The following is a 23,507-nucleotide window of genomic DNA, read 5'->3' on the forward strand; positions in this document are numbered from 1 at the left end:
CACCTGCCTCTTCAGAGTCAGAGAGACAAAGCTGTTGGGCATCACTGCACACTGCCTCTTCTTCCAGTTCTCCAATGCTGCTTGGCTAGCCCCCTGTTTCCAAGCCAAGAGATTCAGAGAACAGAAGTAGAGACGGCTCCTGTCCTGGGCTCTGACTGCCTGGCCAATTTGGCAGGTGGTGAAGAGACAGATGGCTGCTCTCCAGTGGTCTGTGCCTGAGAGGATGTGGCACTAATTGAAGTCGATGCCGATGCGTTAGCTGCCATCCATCCGACAACGGCTTCAATTTGATCTTCACGCAGCAGCGGTGCACGGCGCTCTCCGACAAAGCTGCGCATGAAGGACTGTTCCCTGCTGAAACTGAGTGATGATGAGTCACCGATGCCCGCAGCAGGCACAGAATCACCACATCCTCTCCCTGCTCCTCTCCCTGCTCCGCGCCCACGCCCACGTGCCTTACTCCCTGCCCTCTTCTTCTTGATTGACAGATAAAGATAAGCAGAAAAGTACTAAGGCCTTAGTGTGCTTATTCCTGAAATGCTCCTCCGTAAACGGCGGTGCAAGGCCCAAAAACACTCCTCTAGGTTATCCTATGTAGTGTTTTTCCACAATTTAGCTGGAGACGGGTGGAAAGACACTAATAGGAAATTTTAGAAAAAAATTGCAGCAGGCTGCACTATTTGCAAAAAGGGACAAGTTATTTTACGGTACGAGGCAGTGACGCACCCTGAGCTGAATACAACCGGCTGTGGCTGCACACAGACTACAGGGTGAGCTGCGCTCACACGGAGACCGTGCAGACAGCCGTAAACGGCGCTGCAAGGCCCAAAAACCCTCCTCTAGGTTATCCTATGTAGTGTTTTTCCACAATTTAGCTGGATACAGGTGGAAAGACACTAATAGGAAATTTTAGAAAAAATTTGCAGCAGGCTGCACTATTTGCAAAAAAAGGACAAGTTATTTAACGGTATGAGGCAGTGATGCACCCTGAGCTGAATACAACCGGCTGTGGCTGCACACAGACTACAGGGCGAGCTGCGCTCACACGGAGACCGTGCAGACAGCCGTAAACGGCGCTGCAAGGCCCAAAAACCCTCCTCTAGGTTATCCTATGTAGTGTTTTTCCACAATTTAGCTGGAGACGGGTGGAAAGACACTAATAGGAAATTTTAGAAAAAATTTGCAGCAGGCTGCACTATTTGCAAAAAAAGGACAAGTTATTTAACGGTATGAGGCAGTGATGCACCCTGAGCTGAATACAACCGGCTGTGGCTGCACACAGACTACAGGGTGAGCAGCGCTCACACGGAGACCGTGCAGACAGCCGTAAACGGCGCTGCAAGGCCCAAAAACCCTCCTATAGGTTATCCAATGTAGTGTTTTTCCACAATTTAGCTAGAGACGGGTGGAAAGACACTAATAGGAAATTTTAGAAAAAATGTGCAGAAGGCTGCACTATGAGCAAAAAAGGACAATGGATAGAACAGTATGAGGCAGTGTGACCCCCCCTGAGCTGAATACAACCGGGTATATGGCTGCACACAGACTACAGAGTGAGCTGCACACACACACACACACACACACACACAGAGACCTTGCAGAAGAGCAAGGTGAACACACAGCGTTTGCTAAATTAGCCTGGGAAAAGCGCAATGAAGCAATTCGCTATTTCAACTGGCCCTCAGTTAGAACACAGCGTCCTGTCCCTAACTGAAATCACAGCAGAGTGAGCGCAAAATGGCGGCAGCGTTTTTTATAGTGCATAGTGACATCATTTCAGCAGCCAATCACAGCCTTGCCAGTAGTTACATGCCCACCATGCTAAACAGGATGTGCCCACACTTCCATTCATTCCTCATTGGCTGCTGCGGGCAGTTTTGAATTCTGGGAACTTCCGATTCCGGTATCCGATACGCGGGAAATATCGGAATTCGGTATCGGAATTCCGATACCGCAAATATCAGCCGATACCCGATACTTGCGGTATCGGAATGCTCAACACTACTTCTGTTTCATTAAGACGCAGGTTACGCATCCGTATGCGATTTGCTTCTCTACGTGCAGCAGCGCGCTCAAAAGAGCAGGTTTTGATGTGTGTTCTCCGCGTTTTTTTGTGCGTTTTTGTCAGAATACATTTGTCTTGTGCATACTGATAAAGTTTAGTGCATAAAAATTAATCTGATTCAACTTCATCAGGTTTTTGCACCAAAAACATCACAAAACCTGATACTTGCATTTTTGACGCATTTTTTGCTTTCAATGGGTGAAAAATGCTGTAAAAACGCTGAAAGTGACATGCTGCAGCTCTTTGACAAAACAGTCAAGAAAAAAATCCAAGGTGAGTGCATGAAATTTCTGAAATGTCATAAACTTTGCTGGTACTGTTAAATGGAGATGAAAATTTGCATTAAAAACACATTACATATATTTTTGTTCATTCCCTACCTATCAAGCATGGATAATATAATATACATCTGTTTACTCCAAAGCAACATGCCCGCTGCCTTGGGGTCATCCTTGATTCTGACCTTTCATTCATTCACCCCCTACATCCGATCACTGGCTCGCTCTTCTTACCTGCATCTCAAAAACATTTCTAGAATTCGCCCTTTTCTTAATTTCGACTCTGCAAAAACTCTGACTGTTTCACTTATTCATTCTCGTCTGGACTATTGTAACTCTCTACTAATCGGTCTCCCTCTTGCAAAACTCTCCCCGCTCCAATCTGTCCTGAATGCTGCAGCAAGGATCATATTCCTCACCAACCGTTACACCGATGCCTCTACCCTGTGCCAGTCATTACACTGGCTACCCATCCACTCCAGAATCCAGTACAAAACTACTACCCTCATCCACAAAGCACTCCATGGCTCAGCACCACCCTACATCTCCTCCCTGGTATCAGTCTACCACCCTACCCGTGCCCTCCGCTCCGCTAATGACCTCAGGTTAGCATCCTCAATAATCAGAACCTCCCACTCCCGTCTCCAAGACTTTACACGTGCTGCGCCGATTCTTTGGAATGCACTACCTAGGTTAATACGATTAATCCCCAATCCCCACAGTTTTAAGCGTGCCCTAAAAACTCATTTGTTCAGACTGGCCTACCGCCTCAATGCATTAACCTAACGATCCCTGTGTGGCCTATTTATAATAAAAAAAAAAAAAGGTTCCTCGCATCATGTTCTCATACACTTTATGCAGTATTGGCCCTCTGTGTCTGTACTGCTACATACTTAGGCAGGTAACTGGTTCATGCAGCTTTACATGAACACCTGAGCCTTACACTATAGCTGGTCCGAATAACTAAAGCAATTGTTACCATCCACCTCTCGTGTCTCCCCTTTTCCTCATAGTTTGTAAGCTTGCGAGCAGGGCCCTCACTCCTCCTGGTATCTGTTTTGAACTGTATTTCTGTTATGCTGTAATGTCTATTGTCTGTACAAGTCCCCTCTATAATTTGTAAAGCGCTGCGGAATATGTTGGCGCTATATAAATAAAATTATTATTATTTATTATTATTTATATGGGATATGTGTTCATTCTCTTATTATCTACATATATTCCATGTTCATTCCCCACCTATAAAGCACAAAGAATATAATATACACCTGCTTATATGGGATATGTGTTCATTCCTCTATTATCTACATATAGTTCATGTTCATTCTCCAACTATCAGGCACAGGGAATATAATATACACCTGTTTAAATGGGATATGTGTTCATTTCCTAAATGTCTACACATAATTCACTGAACATCTAAGATGCATAAAAAATCTATAATACCTCTCCATATCTTTGGACCTATAATGTATTATGTTCATTCTTTTTCTTTATTCCTTTTTTTTAGTACGTCCCCCAAATTAGTGCATACCGTGATTTGTTTCCTCTCAGACCGCTGGTCCATGTGGCACATTGAGCACTGGCTATAATGGCTGTGTGCTGTCCATGGCACACACGAACAGTACTCATCCACATGACCGAGCCCTATGGTGGAGAAAGCATAGAACCAAACCCATTCGCCCCAGAGGTGACAGTGCGCGGTTCTGTCCCCGGGAAGTGTTGGCGGGAGCCTCCTGTCAGCCTCCCATTATTCTCGGTGACTTCTCTCCCTGAGGTAAATGATTAGCGCCGTGCAGCGCACCACATGACATGAGCGGGTTTTTTTTTTTTTATCATTTCTACCTTGACAAACACCTGAGGTCCACACTGGAGCAGTTCCCTGGAACTGGCCGCTATGTCCTCATGCTCATCTTTAGTGGAGGAAATGGTGTGTAGACCCGAAGAGCCGAGCTGCATGCCCACCGCGGCCTGCGTGGACACAACACGGAGCGCTGCTCTTACCACAGCGACACATTTAGCGGCGCCCGTTATTTAGCAGCTATTACGAGGACCATTCACCTTTCCAAGCCCCGCCTAGCAGGAGGTGATGGACAGCTGCTGGGCCAATCGTGCCTCGGGAGGCGTGGTCGGCCGTATAGATAACACGATGACTGTGTGAGGCGAGCAGCTCCTGTGTGGGGACCCTCATCTCGGGCTCGGTCTCCTTGCTGCCACCTGACTCCGGTGCTGTCGGTACTTGGTGCACGGAGCGCGGAAACGGCGGCTTTGTATTTGTCCTGCAGTTTATTCACTTTAGCCTTCTAAACTTTTCTAGCCGTTTGTCTTGCCCGCTCTTCCCTCAGCCACTTATGCAGCAGATAGAATAAGTAGCAGCAGCAGAAGCTTCGGGGGAGCCAGCAATGGATGAGGGCAGCCCCTGCTCCGGCAGGCTGTGGACTATGCTCCTGCTTGGGATGCTCTCTGTGGCCGCGGTCCGCGGGGCAGTCGGCTTTTACCCCAGGTTCTCACCTTTCTTTTTCCTGTGCACCCACCACGGTGAGCTGGAGGGGGACGGAGAGCAAGGAGAGGTGCTGATCTCCCTGCACCTGGCGGGGAACCCCAGCTACTACATACCTGGACAGGAGTACCACGGTAAGTGGCCCCTGGGCAGGGTCTCCACATGGTGCCAGTGGGCCAGCTCTGGTAATCCGGTACCTGATGCCCATGTCTCCAGGACCCACTCCTACTAATTCTATATGTATGCATGCGTGTGTAGTGTCGGGGTGCTGTCCAATTTATTTATTTTTTGTGGGGAAGTATCCAGTGCCATTGATTATTTCCTATCGGATTAGAATAGGACCTGTCCTGAGTCTTAGATCTCACTGTCAGATCCATGATTTTCACGGAAGTATGAAAAGATCCATGAAACTCTATGTCCTTGTTCCGTCTGCCATACGATATGAAAAAAAAAACGGATATTTTACACTCATATGTAAATGTAGCATAAGGCTGTCCCTAAACATGGCATAGAAGTTGGTTAATGAGTTACCAACCATTGTATAAACATTTGCCCGCTGACAGATCGTTACGCCTACGCAGTCAACACACATTTTAGTTGATATTCGCCAATACAGTTTAATACAGCCATATACGTTAGATCATACTGGGTGAAAATCTGTCATCATCCAAAAGCTCTTATACAGACAATTATGCTGGTGAAATTTCATACCCAGTCGACTTTCCAATGGTTCTGTGACAGCGGTTGATTATATTGATTGCTTTTAGTTAGTTACTGTTGAAATTGCAATTTTCTTCAACTTAAAGATGTTCATACAACTTCAGCAGGTGGCAACCCAATCTAATATAGACGAAAGCTGTTCTTCATGGCCTCTCCACCCCATACACATGCATGCTTGGCTCAGCAGAGGGTGCATGTGTTCTGTATGGGAACAAGGAGGCCTAATTTTCTCTGAGAACAAAAGGATCAGTGTTTGATATTGCAAGTCTCAGATCCTTCAGGAGGCCCCCATACATGTCACATAATTGGCTGGCCCTGCTGAAATTGGTGGGTTTAGACGACTTTCTTCTTTGGGTATGTTCCCACAGTCAGTAAACACTACTGGTTGGATGCTGCGTACATCCAAAGCGTCCAACCCACAGCGGCCAGATGTTACAAGAAATCTCATGTCCACTATGTGTGCACAGACGCCTCCGGCTTAGCTGCGGAGAAGGACTGTGACGCGTCTTTTCAGACCGCAGAATGTCTATTTATCTTGCGGAGACGCTCAGTCTCCACAAGATAAATATCACTGTCCAATGTATCGGATGTGATGATTCCGCATGGTTCAATGAACACATGCGGAATCACCTGCGTTCAAAAGCCAGCAGTGCTTTGGACGGAGCGGACATGTGCTGTGTCCAAAGCGCTGCCGGTTACTGACCATGGGAACATACCCTTATGTGTATGGGCTCTTTTATTGTGATCATCGTGTGGGACATAAAAAGGAGTTTGGTGATCATTCAACCTGACGAAGAGTTTTTGCTTTTATTTTCTTGAAATAACGCCCATCAACTTCCTCTTTATGGGTATTTTAGAGCCCAGCTTAAATCTAGGGTGTGGTAGGTGATGGGTCAGACCTGTTTGTACAATACTGTATCTGTCCATACAATGGGTCAATAGCTTATTTTGATACATGTATTACCTTGTTGCATAGCTTTAACATCTGCAATGTTGAACAAAAGGAGATTTTTTTGTGACAGTCCCCCCCATGCTATATCGGTATGGTGATTCATGTTGCACATCACCGACTTGAAGACTTAACACGTGTGCCGCTTTATTGTGACAACCCTTTGTTTTCCAAAATATGCCGGTGTCAAGGAAAAATAGAGCAATACACTGACAAATATGGTACATGTATAGAATATAAAATTCTCTGATGGTTTTTTTTACCATTTTGTGTTGTAAAAAGACTGATACATGAGCCCCACTGGGTTTATTAAGTTGCTACCTGCAGTCATTCTTTGAAGTCGCTGCTCATTTGCCTTTGCTTGCTGGATTTTCATTCAGCTTTCGTCTATCTAGGTTACTGGATTTATTAATTTCTATACGAGAGCACTATTTTCTTGCTCAGTACTCAAGGAATAAAATAAATCTTTACAGAATGACCTGTATTATTACTTTCCAAACATTAGTGGTAACCTGGCCATGCACATAAGAGAATTTGACAGGAAAAAATGGTACTGCAACAATTCTCTTAATGGTTCTACAGATGAACGCTTCTTACATATTCCATAGAAATTTGCAGAGATAATAACCTAACCCTCTAGGTTAGTGCAGAAAATGCATTTGATGCTTGCACTCTGGAAAAGTCATTGCAAAATGTGATTATTAACTTACATGGTTTCATTTTTCTCAAATAAATGGCTTCCTGAATTTAAAGAGTTCAGTCACAGCCTTTACGAGACACTTGCATTTGTAAACCCGTCACAGTGTCAACTGTTTCTCTGTATTATAGGCTTTTGTGAATGGCCAGATTTATATCCATTTCATTAATAGTTATGGTTCGAAGCTTCAATTTGAGATAAACTTTATAGCATCGATCACCACCCAGAATGAAGATGGAATATAGTAACTAATGATTGTAACTGTTGGAGTTCACACATAACAGGGTTTCAAGATTTTATTTGGATGTTTAAACTGGGACACAAATGTTTTCTATATGCATTGTATGGCTGCAGGGCAATACATTTCTGTTATGCATTTTTAAATTTATCAATAAACGATATGGCAACATTTTTCTCTAAGTATATTAAATCTTAACAAAAAAAAAATGTGGCTAATATTAGGTACAAAATATTGATATTTTCCCTTAGGCCGGCGCCACCCTTATCATATGGAAAATCGGTCTGAGTCTCCCTGCCGAGAGTCACACACATCCGTGTGTAATGCGATTGCAATGCGATGTTGCTATTTTCTCGCACATATGCATCCGTAAGACATCCGTATTACTTTACATTTCTCACTGACTTTCCCCATTGAATTTAATGGCTCAATGGGCTGAAATGAGGAAAATTTGTGTGGATTTCTTGCAAGTCACACGGATGGTCTGTGTGGTTTCTGAGTTTTTCTCACACCTACAGGCTTTCATTGGCGAGTCTCGGACAATATACGTGTAAAATCGCAGCATGCTGCGATTTTACACACATGTCAAATACGCCTGAGAAAAAATACGGTGATGTGAGCTGCCCCATAATTTAACACTGGTCCGAGTGCTATACGATGTTTTCTCGCATAGCACTCGTCCGTATTCTACGCTAGTGTGACCCCGGCCTTATAAATTTGGCATGGCATATCTGTGCCCAACTTTACAGAACACCTGTTTTTGCTTACATTATTTTAGAGTTAATTTGCACCTAGTGAAGTGTATGGATAAAAAAAATCTACTACTGGTAAGACATCAAGAAAAGGCTAGCTTCCTGACCTGTTTCTTTATTGTATGTAAAGGGAACCTGTCATGTGATACATGCTGCCCCAACTGTGAGCAAGCATGTATCAGCCACTGGCTTTACGATCATAGCCATACATCTCTGAAACTATGCAGCCATTCAGAGAAAAATATAAGAAAAAATGTAAGTTTTAATAAGCACTCTCATCGACATTTTTATCCTCTTATGTTGCAATCATCATATTATCTAGCACCATGTTCTTACAATTGCTCATTTTGCCTTTCTTCCCAGCTAATTCTTCTGTTTTCCAGTTGCTCTGTGACATCACATGAATAAAAACTGACTTGCTGAATCATTCTAAGCTCTTTGTAGAAGCAGGCTGTGAATGTTCTCTGAGTCATAAGTCACTGCAAAAGTCCTTGGCAGGGGTGAAAGGAGCATAGCAGCTGGGTCATAAGTTGAAGAGGGGGATGATAAATGCAAGGACAAGAGAATTCCTGTTTCTACATAGCGCAAAGAAAAGAAATAGCTCCACCCCTATGGGAGAGGAGTGGAGTCCATATTCATTACTGTAATGAGCGATACCATGTGACCGCTCACTACAGGAAGAAGCTGTCAGTGCCCGGAGAACCAAGGACTGCACCAGGATCAGGTGAGTATTATTAGACAGCTGCCGCTCCACCTCCCCTGCCGACCCCTGGGTATGACTCAAGTATAAGCCGAGAGGGGCAATTTCAGCCTAAATAAATGGGCTGAAATTCTTGGCTTATGCTCGAGTATATACGGTAGGTAGAAAGACAAAATGAGCCATTCCAAATACACAGTGCTACATAATATGATGAATGCAATATATTAAGAGGATAAACATTTTGATGGGAGTGTTTCTAAGCTGCCATATGCAAATTCCCTCTTCTGAGAAAAAGAGGACTTAAACTCTATAGCGCAGCCTGTTGGAAGTAGCGATCCTACAAGTCACAATCAACCCTTTAATGAGTCGTGCAATATAACTTAGGATAAAAGCCAAATCAGTATCTCAATTCGCAGACACGGTGTTTCGGGCTGTTGGCCCTCGTCAGTGCGAAGCATGAGAACTAATTTGGCTAGGTGAGAGGCCTCTTTTTCTCAGAAGAGGCAACTTGCATATTATATTTCCCAGAGGAGCATTGCACGACGAATAAGCCTCCTTACCTTGACAAGCCAGAGATGGTATGTCACTCTCCATAAGGAGAAATGATACCCCTTAGACCACAGTCCAGAGCCTCTCACCTAGCCAAATCAGTTCTCATGCTTCGCACTGACGAGAGCCAACAGCCCGAAACACCGTGTCTGCGAATTGAGATACTGATTTGGCTTTTATCCTAAGTCATATTGCACGACTCATTAAATGGTTGATTGTGACTTGTAGGATCGCTACTTCCAACAGGTGGCGCTATAGAGCTTAAGTCCTCTTTTTCTCAGAAGAGGCAATTTGCATATTATATTTCCCAGAGGAGCATTGCACGGCGAATATGCCTCCTTACCTTGACAAGCCAGAGATGGTATGTCACTCTCCATAAGGAGAAATGATACCCCTTAGACTCTAAGCTGCCAGGGACCGAACCGCACAGGAAAATAGTCGTACACTAGCGGCGTCTTCCTGCCCATTTGACTGTAACAAACAAACCTCTGCCTGCGTGCGCAAATAGAAGACGAGAAGCCACAACATTTTCAGAGTTAATCATACATGGCTGTGATTGTACAGCCGGTGGCTGATACCTCCTTCCCAAGATTTGGGCAACATGTATCACCTGACAGGCTCCCTCTAAAGGGAATCCATCACCAGGTTTTTGTAACTCCATCTGAAAGCAGCATAATGTAGAGGCAGAAACCCTGATCCCAGCGATGTATCACTTAGTGGGCTATTTTCTGTAGTTTGATAAAATTACAGCTTTATCCTCTGCCTTTTCTCTGAATACTGTGCTCTGTATAACACTGCCATCACCACTGATTGGCAGTTTTGTGTGTATACTGTGCATAGGCAGAAAGCTGACAACAAAACTTTTGACTTTGCAGTAAGTAATAAAAATGCCTTAAAACATTCTCTCATTAATCTGGCATGTGGCAAATAGTAATAATTATGATAATCCTAATTGACCTAACATGGGAAAGGTTTATTCTGATTTCATGTCAGATACTGAGAAAAAAAATGCATATGTGTATTTTTATATAGTGTATGTAAATTTCTGGTTTCAACTGTATTTATGTGAAGAGTTGTTTGTCCATGACCCTTCAAAAGAGATTCGCAATTTGCTCCTGGGTATCAGTATATAAAGCAGTCATCAATTGCCATGAAGAGTTGGGGGAAACATTTTCCCATATACACAAAGGTCTCATTTATCTACGTATGTACTTGTTACTTTATTGTCACGTATGTCATTCCTAAATAGTATCTAGTGTGATGTGGGACACATTTAACCCCTTCATGACCAGGGGATTTTTCGTTTTTCCGTGTTCGTTTTTCGCTCCCCTCCTTCCCAGAGCCATAACTTTTTTATTTTTCCGTCAATTTGGCCATGTGAGGGCTTATTTTTTGCGGGACGAGTTGTACTTTTGAACGACATCATTGGTTTTAGCATGTCGTGTACTAGAAAACGGGAAAAAAATTCCAAGTGCGGTGAAATTGCAAAATAAGTGCAATCCCACATTGGTTTTTTGTTTGGCTTTTTTGCTAGGTTCACTAAATGCTAAAAATGACCTGCCATTATGATTCTCCAGGTCATTACGAGTTCATAGACACCAAACATGACTAGGTTATTTTTTATCTAAGTGGTGAAAAAAAATTCCAAACTTTGCTAAAAAAAAAAAAAAAAAATTGCGCCATTTTCCGATACTCGTAGCGTCTCCATTTTTCGTGATCTGGGGTCGGTTGAGGGCTTATTTTTTGCGTGCCGAGATGACGTTTTTAATGATAGCATTTCGGTGCAGATACGTTCTTTTGATCGCCCGTTATTGCATTTTAATGCAATGTCGCGGCGACCAAAAAAACGTAATTCTGGCGTTTCGAGTTTTTTTCCCGCTACGCTGTTTAGCGATCAGGTTAATACTTTTTTTTATTTGATAGATCGGGCAATTCTGAGCGCGGCGATACCAAATATGCGTAGATTTGATATTTTTTTTATTGATTTATTTTGATTGGGGCGAAAGGGGGGTGATTTAAACTTTTATGTTTTTTTTATTTTTTTCACATTTTTTTAAACTTTTTTTTTTAACTTTTGCCATGCTTCAATAGCCTCCATGAGAGGCTAGAAGCAGGCACAAGCCGATCGGCTCTGCTACATAGCAGCGATCTGCTGATCGCTGCTATGTAGCAGAATTGCACGTGTGCTGTGAGCGCCGACCACAGGGTGGCGCTCACAGCGACGGGCAATCAGTAACCATAGAGGTCTCAAGGACCTCTATGGCTACAATGGAGACGCATCGCCGACCCCCGTACATGTGACGGGGGTCGGCGATGACGTCATTTCCGGCCGCCCGGCCGGAAGCGGTAGTTAAATGCCGCTGTCTGCGTTTGACAGCGGCATTTAACTAGTTAATAGGTGCGGGCAGATCGCGATTCTGCCCGCGCCTATTACGGGCACATGTCAGCTGTTCAAAACAGCTGACATGTCCCGGCTTTGGTGCGGGCTCACCGCGGAGCCCTGCATCAAAGCAGGGGAGCCGGCATCGGACGGTATAGTACGTCCGATGCCGGTAAGGGGTTAATAATATCAGAATTTAGGCCTCTTTCACACTTCCGTCTTTTTGTTTCCGTCAAAATCCGTCGTTTTGTGAAAAAAAGTTTTTTTTCTCATAGACTTATGAAAAATCGCTGTCCGTCGGGCGCAGACAACGCACATAGAAGCGTTTTTTGTGTACGTCGGAAAATCGCACAGCAACGGATCCTGTGCTGTCCATTGTTGGCTATAATGGAAGCCTAAGGACGCAGGATCCGTTGCTGACTGTCAAAAGCTGGAATCCAGCAACGGATGCCGTCTTTTGAAACTGAGCATGCCTGGAAGAATTATCAAATATTATTTGAGAGACACCGCACACTCTAGTGGTTAATAATGCACGATAGTGTGAGTTTATTCAACATAACTCAATATAGGAAACACATGGGAGCAATTCTACAAACATAAGGAAAAGCGATCAAATCTAGTAACAAAACATGACGTTTTGACTCTCCCGAGTCTTAATCATACCATCGCTAAAAGACAAAAAGCAGAATATCAATAAATACAAACACATAGTATGTACATATATACAAGTCTACAAGGTACATGTGTAATATACCATATGTCCATTAGGGAAGTTGCAAAAAAATAAGTCAAGCGACCATAGACCATAAACGCACCAACGAATACACCAAGGTGAATGCAATGCTTATGATATCATGGATGTGGAGGATATAGGTGTTCTAGAGGTCAAGGTTGTATAGACCAGGAGGAGAAAGTAAAGGTGGCAGTAGACACTAATTACCTTGGTATGTAGATAAGAATGCCTGTATGAAGCAAATCCTTAGTTTTTTTTAGTAACATGGATAGTGCTGTAGAGGATTTAATAAGGAATATAGATCAGCATCATGAAATTAAAGGTGAAGCTAAATAAAGGTACCGGTAGTATATATAAGGTCCCTGGTTACAATACCTAGTTGATGGTGAGGTAATGTATAGCCCACGGTGGTTTGTTGCCATGTGTGTGGGACCTAGAAGTGAAAAATAATGGACACCCTTGGTCAGGGATCATGCATGGAAGAATTTCCAGTCAGGGAAATTCTCACTCTCTCCCTCTTTTTACTATTGATGCTGCCTATGCAGCATCGATAGTAAAAAGATATAATGTTAAAAAAAATAAATCGTGATATTCTTACCTTCCGACATCCCCCACATTCTTCCCAATGCTCGCAATGCTCCCCGCAGCTCCTGTTCCCAGTGATGCCTTGCGACAATAACCCGACCCGACCTCTACGTCATCACAGGTCATTGTCTCGCAAGGCATCACTGGGAAAGGGAGCTGCCGGGAGCATTGCGAGCATCGTGAAGGCTGCGGGGGACGCCGGAAGGTAAGAAGATCACGATTTATTTTTTATATTATTTTAAACATGGGTTGTGTTGTGTATGCGTTTTTGCAGCGAAAAAATGCGGCGAAGACGCATACACAATGTGTGCACATAGCCTTAAATTCTGGCAACAACTGCCTCTACGGATCCATAGAAAAAAAAACTGATCCAGTGCATCAGTTTTTTACAATCTACACAGGATCTGTCTTTTCAACATTTTGACGCATTGTGACTGATTGTAAAAAAACAGAAGTGTGAAAGAGGCCTTAGGGATAATTGTATCATGTACTCAATAATTTAGGGCCATTTGCACCATATAGTGTTCGCCAGTTTGTAAAACAAGAGTAAAAAGTGGGCATAGCTTTTCACTTGGTCAGGATTTAGACACTTTTATGGACACACCTGTTTCAAAATGTCATAACATTTTTGCACAATCACACTCCAGTAGGTGGCTGCTGTAGAAAGTATACTAACATCTGTATACATTTTCAAAGATGTGAAAAATGTGTGACATTCTTGATAAATTTGTCTCAAATGACCGCATTACTTCCCGGAAAAACTGTCTTAAAGAATACAGCACATGATGTACCCCAAAGTGTCTGGAGTGTTTTCTTTGCACAGTGGGAGAAATTTATCAAGACTGGCATATTGTATTGCCAGCTCTTAAAGGGAATTTGTCACCTACTTTTTCGTATATCAGCTGCGGCCACCGCCTTTAGGGGTTTATGTACAGCATTCTGTAATGCTGTAGATAAGCCCCCGATGTAACCTGAAAGATGAGAAAAACAAGTTAGATTATACTCACCTGGGTGCAGTCCGGTCCGATGGGCATCGCGGTCCGGGTCCGGCGCCTCCCATCTTCATGTCCTCTGTCTTGCTTCCTGTCAAGGCTCCTGCACAGGCATACTTTATCTGCCCTGTTAAGGGCAGCGCAAAGTACTCCAGTGCGCTTCTCGAACCTTTCCCAATGCCTGCGCACTGCAGTACTTTGCTCTGCTCTCAACAGGGCAGATAAAGTATGCCTGTGCAGGAGCCGCGACTGGAAGCAAGGAATAGAACGTGACTGCATGAAGATGGGAGGCGCCGGACCCGGACCCACGGCACCCATCGGACTGGACCACCCCCCCCAGGTGTTTTTCTTATCTTTCAGGTTACATCGGGGGCTTATCTACAGCATTACAGAATGCTGTAGATAAGCCCCTAAAGGCGGTGGCTGCAGCTTATATGCGAAAAAGTTGGTGACAGATTTCCTGTAAACAAGAGCCGGCTGGTTTAACCCCTTTACCCCCAAGGGTGGTTTGCACGTTAATGACCGGGCCAATTTTTACAATTCTGACCACTGTCCCTTTATGAGGTTATAACTCTGGAACGCTTTAACAGATCCCAGTGATTCTGACATTGTTTTCTCGTGACATATTGTACTTCATGATAGTGGTAAAATTTCTTTGATATTACCTGTGTTTATTGGTGAAAAAAATGGAAATTTGGCAAAAATTTTGAAAATTTCGCAATTTTCCAACTTTGAATTTTTATGCAATTAAATCACAGAGATATGTCACACAAAATACTTAATAAGTAACATTTCCCACATGTCTACTTTACATCAGCACAATTTTGGAACCAAAATTTTTTTTTGTTAGGGAGTTATAAGGGTTAAAAGTTGACCAGCAATTTCTCATTTTTACAACACCATTTTTTTTAGGAACCACATCTCATTTGAAGTCATTTTGAGGGGTCTATATGATAGAAAATACCCAAGTGTGACACCATTCTAAAAACTGCACCCCTCAAGGTGCTCAAAACCATATTCAATAAGTTTATTAACCCTTCTGGTGCTTCACAGGAATTTTTGGAATGTTTAAATAAAAATGAACATTTAACTTTTTTTCACAAAAAATTTACTTCAGCTCCAATTTGTTTTATTTTACCAAGGGTAACAGGAGAAAATGGACCCCAAAAGTTGTTGTACAATTTGTCCTGAGTACACCGATACCCCATATGTGGGGGTAAACCACTGTTTGGGCGCATGGGAGAGCTCGGAAGGGAAGGAGCGCCGTTTGACTTTTCAATGCAAAATTGTCAGGAATTGAGATGGGACGCCATGTTGCGTTTAGAGAGCTACTGATGTGCCTAAACATTGAAACCCCCCACAAGTGACACCATTTTGGAAAGTAGACCCCCTAAGGAACTTATCTAGATGTGTGGTGAGCGATTTGACCCACCAAGGGCTTCACAGAAGTTTATAATGCAGAGCCGTAAAAATAAAACAAACATTTTTTCCCACAAAGATTATTTTTTAGCCCCCAGTTTTGTATTTTCCCAAGCGTAAAAGGAGAAATTGGACCCCAAAATTTGTTGTCCAATTTGTCCTGAGTACGCTGATACCTGATATGTTGGGGTAAACCCCTGTTTGGGCACACGGGAGAGCTCGGAAGGGAAGGAGCACTGTTTTACTTTTTCAATGCAGAATTGGCTGGAATTGAGATCGGACCCCATGTCGCGTTTGGAGAGCCCCTGATGTGCCTAAACAGTGGAAACCCCCCAAATTATAACTGAAACCCTAATCCAAACACACCCCTAATCCTAATCCCAACAGTAACCCTAACCACACCTCTAACCCTGACACACCCCTAACCCTAATCCCAACCCTATTCCCAACCGTAAATGTAATCTAAACCCTAACCGTAACTTTAGCCCTAACCCTAACTTTAGCACCAACCCTTAACCCTAGCCTCAACCTTAACCCTAGCCCTAACCCTAGCCCTAACCCTAACCCTAGCCCTAATGGGAAAATGGAAATAAATACATTTTTTTAATTTTTCCCTAACTAAGGGGGTGATGAAGGGGGGTTTGATTTACTTTTATAGCGGGTTTTTTAGCGGATTTTTATGATTGGCAGCCGTCACACACTGAATGACGCTTTTTATTGCAAAAAATATTTTTTGCATTACCACATTTTGAGAGCTATAATTTTTCCATATTTTGGTCCACATACTCATGTGAGGTCTTGTTTTTTGCGGGACGAGTTGACGTTTTTATTGGTAACATTTTCGGGCATGTGACATTTTTTGATTGCTTTTTATTCTGATTTTTGTGAGGCAGTATGACCAAAAACCAGCTATTCATGAATTTCTTTTGGGGGAGGCGTTTATACCGTTCCGCGTTTGGTAAAATTGATAAAGCATTTTTATTCTTCGGGTCAGTACAATTACAGCGATACCTCATTTATATCATTTTTTATGTTTTGGCTCTTTTATAAGATAAAAACTATTTTATAGAAAAAATAATTATTTTTGCATCGCTTTATTCTCAGGACTATAACTTTTTTATTTTTTTGCTGATTATGCTGTATGGCGGCTCGTTTTTTGCGGGACAAGATGACGTTTTCAGTGGTACCATGGTTATTTATATCCATCTTTTTGATCGCGTGTTATTCGTTTTTTTTCTTTTCCTTACAGTGTTTACTGAAGGGGTTAACTAGTGGGCCAGTTTTATAGGTTGGGTCGTTACGGATGCGGCGATACTAAATATGTGTACTTTTATTGTTTGTTTTTTTTTATTGAGATAAATAAATGTATTTATGGGAATAATATATATATATATATATATATATATATATATATCTTTTTCATTATTTAGGATTTTTTTTTTTTTTTTTACACATTTGGAAAAAAATTTTTTAACTTTTTTACTGCACAGATCGTTGATCTGACAGTTTGCACAGCACTCTGTCAGATCAATGATCTGACTTGCAGTGCTGCAGGCTTACCAAGCGCCTGCTCTGAGCAGGCACTTGGTAAGCCACCTCCATCCCTGCAGGACCCGGATGCTGCGGCCATTTTGGATCCGGGCCTGCTAAAGGGAGGGAGGTAGGAGACCCTCGCAGCAACGCGATCACATCGCGTTGCTGCGGGGGTCTCAGGGAAGCCCACAGGGAGCCCCCTCCCTGCGCGATGCTTCCCTGCACCGCCGGCACACCGTGATCATGTTTGATCGCGGTTTTTCCTGGGGTTAATGTGCCAGGGGCGGTCCGTAACCGCTCCTGGCACATAGTGCCGGATGTCAGCTGCGATAGGCAGCTGACACCCGGTCGCGATCGGCCGTGCTCCCCCCGTGAGCGCGGCCGATCGCATATGACGTACTATCCCGTCGGTGGTCATACGGGCCCACCCCACCTCGACGGGATAGTACGTCATATGTCAGAAAGGGGTTAAAATGCACATAGGTATTAAGGCCTCTTTACTCGGACTCCCATGACAGCACGACAGAGAGAGGGGATCCGCCCATTAGGAACAGGAAACCTACAGATACAAAAGGGCGGTACCTCTCCCTTGCCTCAGTTGGTTTCCTGTTCCTGAGGGGACGGGTGCCTACAGACGAAGGAGCCCAGGCCGGCCGGCCGATTACGGTAGCGGGGGGGTCTCCTACCTCGGCCGGTGCGGAGATCCCTGGAGACACCACGGTGGTCCTTGCTGGATTACACGTCAGTGGTGTTCGCAGCAGGGAGCGGAGTCCGGAGGATTTCCTGCATCCATCAGTGTCGGCGCAGGTAAGTATTCCCATTGGTGGTGCAGCGGTGCGGCATGGCTGCGGGTGCCGGGCTCCGATGTGTGGGCGAGCTCCGGAGCGCTGCCGATCCGTCCCCGGCGTCCTGCACCGCTCTCAGCATGTGCTGGAGCGTTTCCGGGTGCGGTGACGTGGGTGGGCGGAGTCTGGTAGCCGCTTCCGGGTCGCCGGGCGTCTGCGCATGCGTGGGCGTTCCAAGATGGCGGCGCCCATCGCATCTGAGCGCCGGTTCATCATTCAGCCCTCTGCCCTCCTGGCTGTGTCCAGGAACCAATAGGCCAGCGCTATCCCTATCTGCTGACCGGATCCAAGGGGGATATAAGCAGGTCACAATTTCAGAACCATGCTTTTGGTCGTAATCTGTCATGGAGAGTGGTGGTGAGCAGCAGCAGCAGCAGCTGTCAGACGAGATGCGTCAGAAGCCCAAAAAGGATAGAGGCGACCAACCTAGACGGAAAAGCTCATCCGAACAGGGATCCAGAGCTTCGTCTAGGAAAGAACCCCCTCGGATTCCGGTATTTGACTTGGGCGCACGGGTAAGTGATCTACGTGAAAGTTCACTCTGTGACGCGGGGCCCTTATACTTTATCTTTCCAGGGGAAGAAAAGTACGGAAAAATCCAAGCATAAGGAGTGTGCCCTCTGTGGAGTCCCCTTACCCGACTCCTGTACTAAAAAGTTATGTGCCCCCTGTATACAACAGACGGTGAGGTCTACAAGAGTGGTTGGGTGGAAGTGACCTTAGGTCAGATAGTAGTTATCACCTATATTGTCCTCCCCCAGGTAGCAGAAGAGTCCGTGAGTACGGGAAATTTAAAAGAAATGATCCGGCTGGAAGTAAGGGAGTCATTACGATCCCTATCCCAAGCGGAAGGCCCGAAGCATAGGACCCCTGTGGACTCTAATTCATCAGAAGAGGAAAGAGAAGGAAATATTTATCTCTCTAGTCCTTTCTCCTCTTCATCAGATGAAGAGTCTGGACGATTTTGTCTACCCTTAGATAAGATTGACAAGGTAGTCAAATCAGTTAGGGGCACGATGGGTATAGAGGAACCCAAATCACAGCCCTCCAAACAAGAGTTAATGTTTAGTGGGTTAGATCGTAAGAGACATAGGTCTTTTCCGGTAAATGAGAAGATCAAAGAATTGATACTCCGTGAATGGAAAAAACCTGAAAAAAAGGGGGCCTTACCGCCAGCTTTAAAACGAAGGTATCCCTTTGATGATCCGGTGGTGGAGACATGGGATAAAGCTCCGAGGTTGGACGCGGCCGTAGCAAAGGCGTCAAAGAAAGCCTCATTACCCTTTGAGGATATGGGGTCCCTCAAAGATCCCCTAGACAGAAAGGCGGATATCTTTCTTAAAGGTACCTGGGAGATGGCGGCTGGATCCCTCAGACCAGCAGTGGCCACAACATGCACAGCCAGATCATTAATGGTCTGGCTAGATCAATTAGAGTCTCAGCTGAAGGATGGCGCATCCAGAGATTCTATTTTGAAAGCGCTTCCGACAATTCAGAATGCTGCAGCCTTCCTATCGGATGCTTCTGTGGACTCTGTCAGAATGGCGGCCAGAGCAGCAGGTCTATCTAACGTGGCTCGCAGGGCCCTATGGTTAAAGTGCTGGTCAGGGGACATCCAGTCCAGAACTAAGCTCTGCGCCATTCCGTGCGAGGGACAGTATCTCTTTGGTCCAATGCTGGACGAGTTACTGGAAAAGGCAAGCGATGATAAAAAGAAGTTTCCAAGTCTGTACTCGGCATCCTACCGCCGACCCTTCAGTCGAAGAAGATTTGGTCGTGGGAAGAAACGCGGGTCCTCTCCCACAAGAGAGTTTCAGATGGGAAGACAGACGCGGTAGAGGTACGGGATATATGTTTCGCCGTTCCTCAAAGGATCAGAAAAAACCAGACCAATGACTAGCAATCCCTGTGGGGGGCAGCCTGTCAGCATTCTCCTCAGCATGGCTTGACATAACGAACAGTAGATGGGTCAGAGGCATTGTTACTGAAGGTCTTAAGCTGGACTTCAATCATTGGCCTCGGGATAAATTCAAATTAACCCCTTATCGTTCCTCCCCCCTGGAGCAAGCAGCCCTAGAGGCTGAAGTCATGAACTTATGCGCCAAGAATGTATTGGTGGAAATTCCAGATTCAGAAAAAGGAAGGGGATTTTATTCTCCGCTTTTTCTGATCAAAATGCCAGATGGATCGTTTAGAACGATCATTAATCTAAAGCGTCTTAATGAATTCCTGGTTAATGAATCCTTCAAAATGGAAACGGTTAATTCAGCAATAAAGATATTGTTTAAACACTGTTTTATGGTAGTTGTAGATCTTAAAGATGCATACTATAATGTTCCAATACATGAAGATTTCCAAAAATTCCTGAGAGTAGCGGTGTCAATGGAGGGTAGCATTCACCATTTCCAGTTCAGAGCGCTCCCCTTTGGCTTATCAGCAGCTCCTAGAGTGTTCACAAAGCTAGTGGCTGAGGTTATGGCGCACTTGCGAGAGTCCGACATCCTGATCATTCCCTACTTGGATGACTTCCTTATAGTAGGGAGCTCAGCAGACCATTGCCTGTCCCAGCTAGAATCAGCCACATCCAGACTGGAGCGTCTGGGGTGGATCATAAATTATGAGAAATCCCGTTTACAGCCTCAAAAAATACAAAGATTCTTAGGACTATCATTAAACTCAGAAACACAACAATGTTGTCTTCCACTCGACAAATCTTTACATATTCAGCAACAGGTGTCTAAGGCAATTGACAAACCATCCATGACCCTTAGACAGGCTATGTCTCTATTGGGTTCCTTAACTTCCTGCATTCCCGCTGTCCGTTTGGCCCACACCAGACCATTACAAGCTGAGGTGCTGGTTAATGACAAAATCTTACAGGGGTCCCTGCAGAGTCAGGTTACTTTAGGTCCAAAAGCACTCACATCTCTTAAGTGGTGGCTAGTCAGTGAAAACTTATCGGCGGGGGTTCCCTGGATGTCTCAGGTAACACGTGTGGTAACTACTGATGCTAGCCCTGCGGGTTGGGGAGCACACATGGATGACATGATGGTTCAGGGTCTATGGCCCCCTTCCCTAATATTAGCCTCCTCCAACCAGAAAGAATTAATGGCAGTAGAGCTTTCAGTGAAAAAATTCCTCTCATATCTGCAGGGTCATCATGTCAAGATCCTATCGGACAACCGGGTGACGGTCGCGTACATAAATCATCAGGGTGGAACTCATTCCGAGTCACTGATGAGAGTGGCGGATAGTCTGTTCCAGACAGCAGAGAATCACTTTTTATCCCTATCCGCACTGCACATAAGAGGAAAGGAAAACGTCAAAGCGGACTTTCTAAGCCGCAACACCTTGAGACAAGGGGAGTGGTCCCTAAACAATTGCGTGTTCGATCAGATTGTCCACAAATGGGGACATCCAGATGTAGATCTATTTGCTACCAGGGACAACCGGAAGACAACAAAATTCTGTTCCCTAAATCCCAGGGAAAATCTTCTAGCCGTAGACGCTTTCCTGATCAATTGGGATTTTCAGCTGGCATACGCATTTCCTCCACTAGGCCTATTTCCCTTGGTAGTCAGGAAGATAAGGGAAGATCGAGCCAGGGTTATATCGATTGCCCCATTCTGGCCCAGAAGGGCCTGGTTCACTTGGCTCAGGATCATGTCAGTGGAGGATCCCTGGGTACTTCCGGAGATTCCGGATTTGCTCTACCAGGGGCCGATCAGTCATCCGCAAGTAAAGAACCTTCATTTAACAGCATGGACTTTGAAAGGGCGTTACTGAATAACAAAGGGTTCTCCCCGAGTTTGATTGAAACCCTTATGAAAAGTAGGAAGCAGATAACCACAACAATCTACGCTAGAACCTGGCGAAAGTTTCTGGCCTCTTCTGATTTCAATTTAGAAGAAGGAATACCTGTAAAACAAATTTTAGAATTCCTGCAAAAAGGCTTAGAACTAGGTCTATCCACTAGTACTCTAAAGGTACAGGTCTCGGCCCTAGGGGCTCTATTCTCCTGTAACATTGCCAATAATTACTGGATCTCAAGGTTCATTAAGGCATCCAGTAGATCTAGACCCATTCAGAAAGATAGATCTATGCCTTGGGATCTCAACTTAGTCCTATCAGCATTGACTAAAGAGCCATTTGAACCTTTGCAAACAGCTTCAATTAAGGCGCTATCCCTTAAGACAGCATTTCTGGTAGCAATTACATCTGCCCGTAGAGTAGGAGACATACAAGCTCTCTCCAGGGTATCCCCTTATACAGAGTTTCTACCAGACAGAGTAATCCTCAGACCGGACCCAGCCTATTTACCAAAAGTATCATCACGGTTTCACAGGTCACAAGAGATAATCTTACCATCCTTCCTCCCTAATCCTGCTAACCCTAAGGAAGAACTACTCCATACATTAGACGTTAGGAGATGCCTGCTAGAATACATCTCTGTTACCGACACATGGAAGAAAGATGATGCATTATTTTTATCTTTCCAAAATCCTAGAAAGGGACTTAGGGTATCAAAATACACATTAGCAAAGTGGATTAGGGAGGCTATCTCTTTGGCTTATACTGCAGGTGGGGGTCCGGCTCCGCAGAATCTGAGGGCGCATTCCACCAGGGCCATGGCTACATCCTGGGCGGAAAAATCTGGAGTATCAATCGACCAGATATGTAAGGCGGCCACATGGTCATCCCCGTCCACCTTCTTTAAGCACTATAGGTTGGATTTGGGGGCTTCCTCTGATCTCACTTTCGGGTTAAGGGTGCTACAGGCCATAGTCCCTCCCTAAGGTACCTTACATCTCTGTAATTCTCTCTGTCGTGCTGTCATGGGAGTCCGAGTAAAGCATTAAGCTACTTACTGGTAGCGGCGTTTCTCGGAGGCCCAAGACAGCACCCTTAGTTCCCTCCCTATTCACTGGGGGTTGCACTTCCTATAGATGTATATATCTCACTCAGGATACCAGTTCCAAATATATAGCTGGAAATTTGTATATAATCTGTATATAATTGTATGTAGTGTATATTTTTTGTGCCACTAACCGCGGTAGTCCTCTCAAGACTCTGAAATACAACTGAGGCAAGGGAGAGGTACCGCCCTTTTGTATCTGTAGGTTTCCTGTTCCTAATGGGCGGATCCCCTCTCTCTGTCGTGCTGTCATGGGCCTCCGAGAAACGCCGCTACCAGTAAGTAGCTTAATGCTTTCACACTTTAGTCTTTTTGTTTCTGTCCAAATCCGTCGTTTTTTGAAAAAAACAGATCCAGCAAATGTTGCTGCTGGATCCGTTTTTTTCTTATAGACTTGTATTAGCGACGGATTGTGACGGATGGCCTTCTGTTTCATCCATCATACGACGGATCCGTCGTAAGTTCTGTGTCCAAAATCAGGAAAAACTTGGCACTCAAGAAGAACTTTGGTGTAAAGAAGAAGATCCTTTAATGTGCATCCACAAGGATATAAGTTTGAACGTTTTTGGTCCACATCCGGACCTTCATCAGAACAATTTTACTGGTATAGTAGGTAAAGCGTGTATGGGGCATGCAATGGCAAAATGATCCTGTGGC

The 23,507-nt window shown here is 44.5% G+C and overlaps 1 protein-coding gene across 4 annotated transcripts in view; it reads left to right on the plus strand.

The window, feature by feature from the left end:
- Positions 1–4,502: 4,502 nt before the first annotated feature.
- Positions 4,503–23,507, plus strand: part of RELN (reelin) — a 1,116,896-nt gene continuing 1,097,891 nt past the window's right edge. For all 4 annotated transcript variants that reach the window (XM_069765109.1, XM_069765110.1, XM_069765107.1 and 1 more), the window contains exon 1: positions 4,503–4,977. In XM_069765109.1, coding sequence (XP_069621210.1) covers positions 4,746–4,977 — 232 coding nt within the window. In that variant the 5' untranslated portion in view covers positions 4,503–4,745. The remainder of the gene's footprint in view (positions 4,978–23,507) is intronic.

The sequence above is a fragment of the Ranitomeya imitator genome, chromosome 4, assembly GCF_032444005.1.
Source record: "Ranitomeya imitator isolate aRanImi1 chromosome 4, aRanImi1.pri, whole genome shotgun sequence".
Lineage (NCBI taxonomy): Eukaryota > Metazoa > Chordata > Amphibia > Anura > Dendrobatidae > Ranitomeya > Ranitomeya imitator.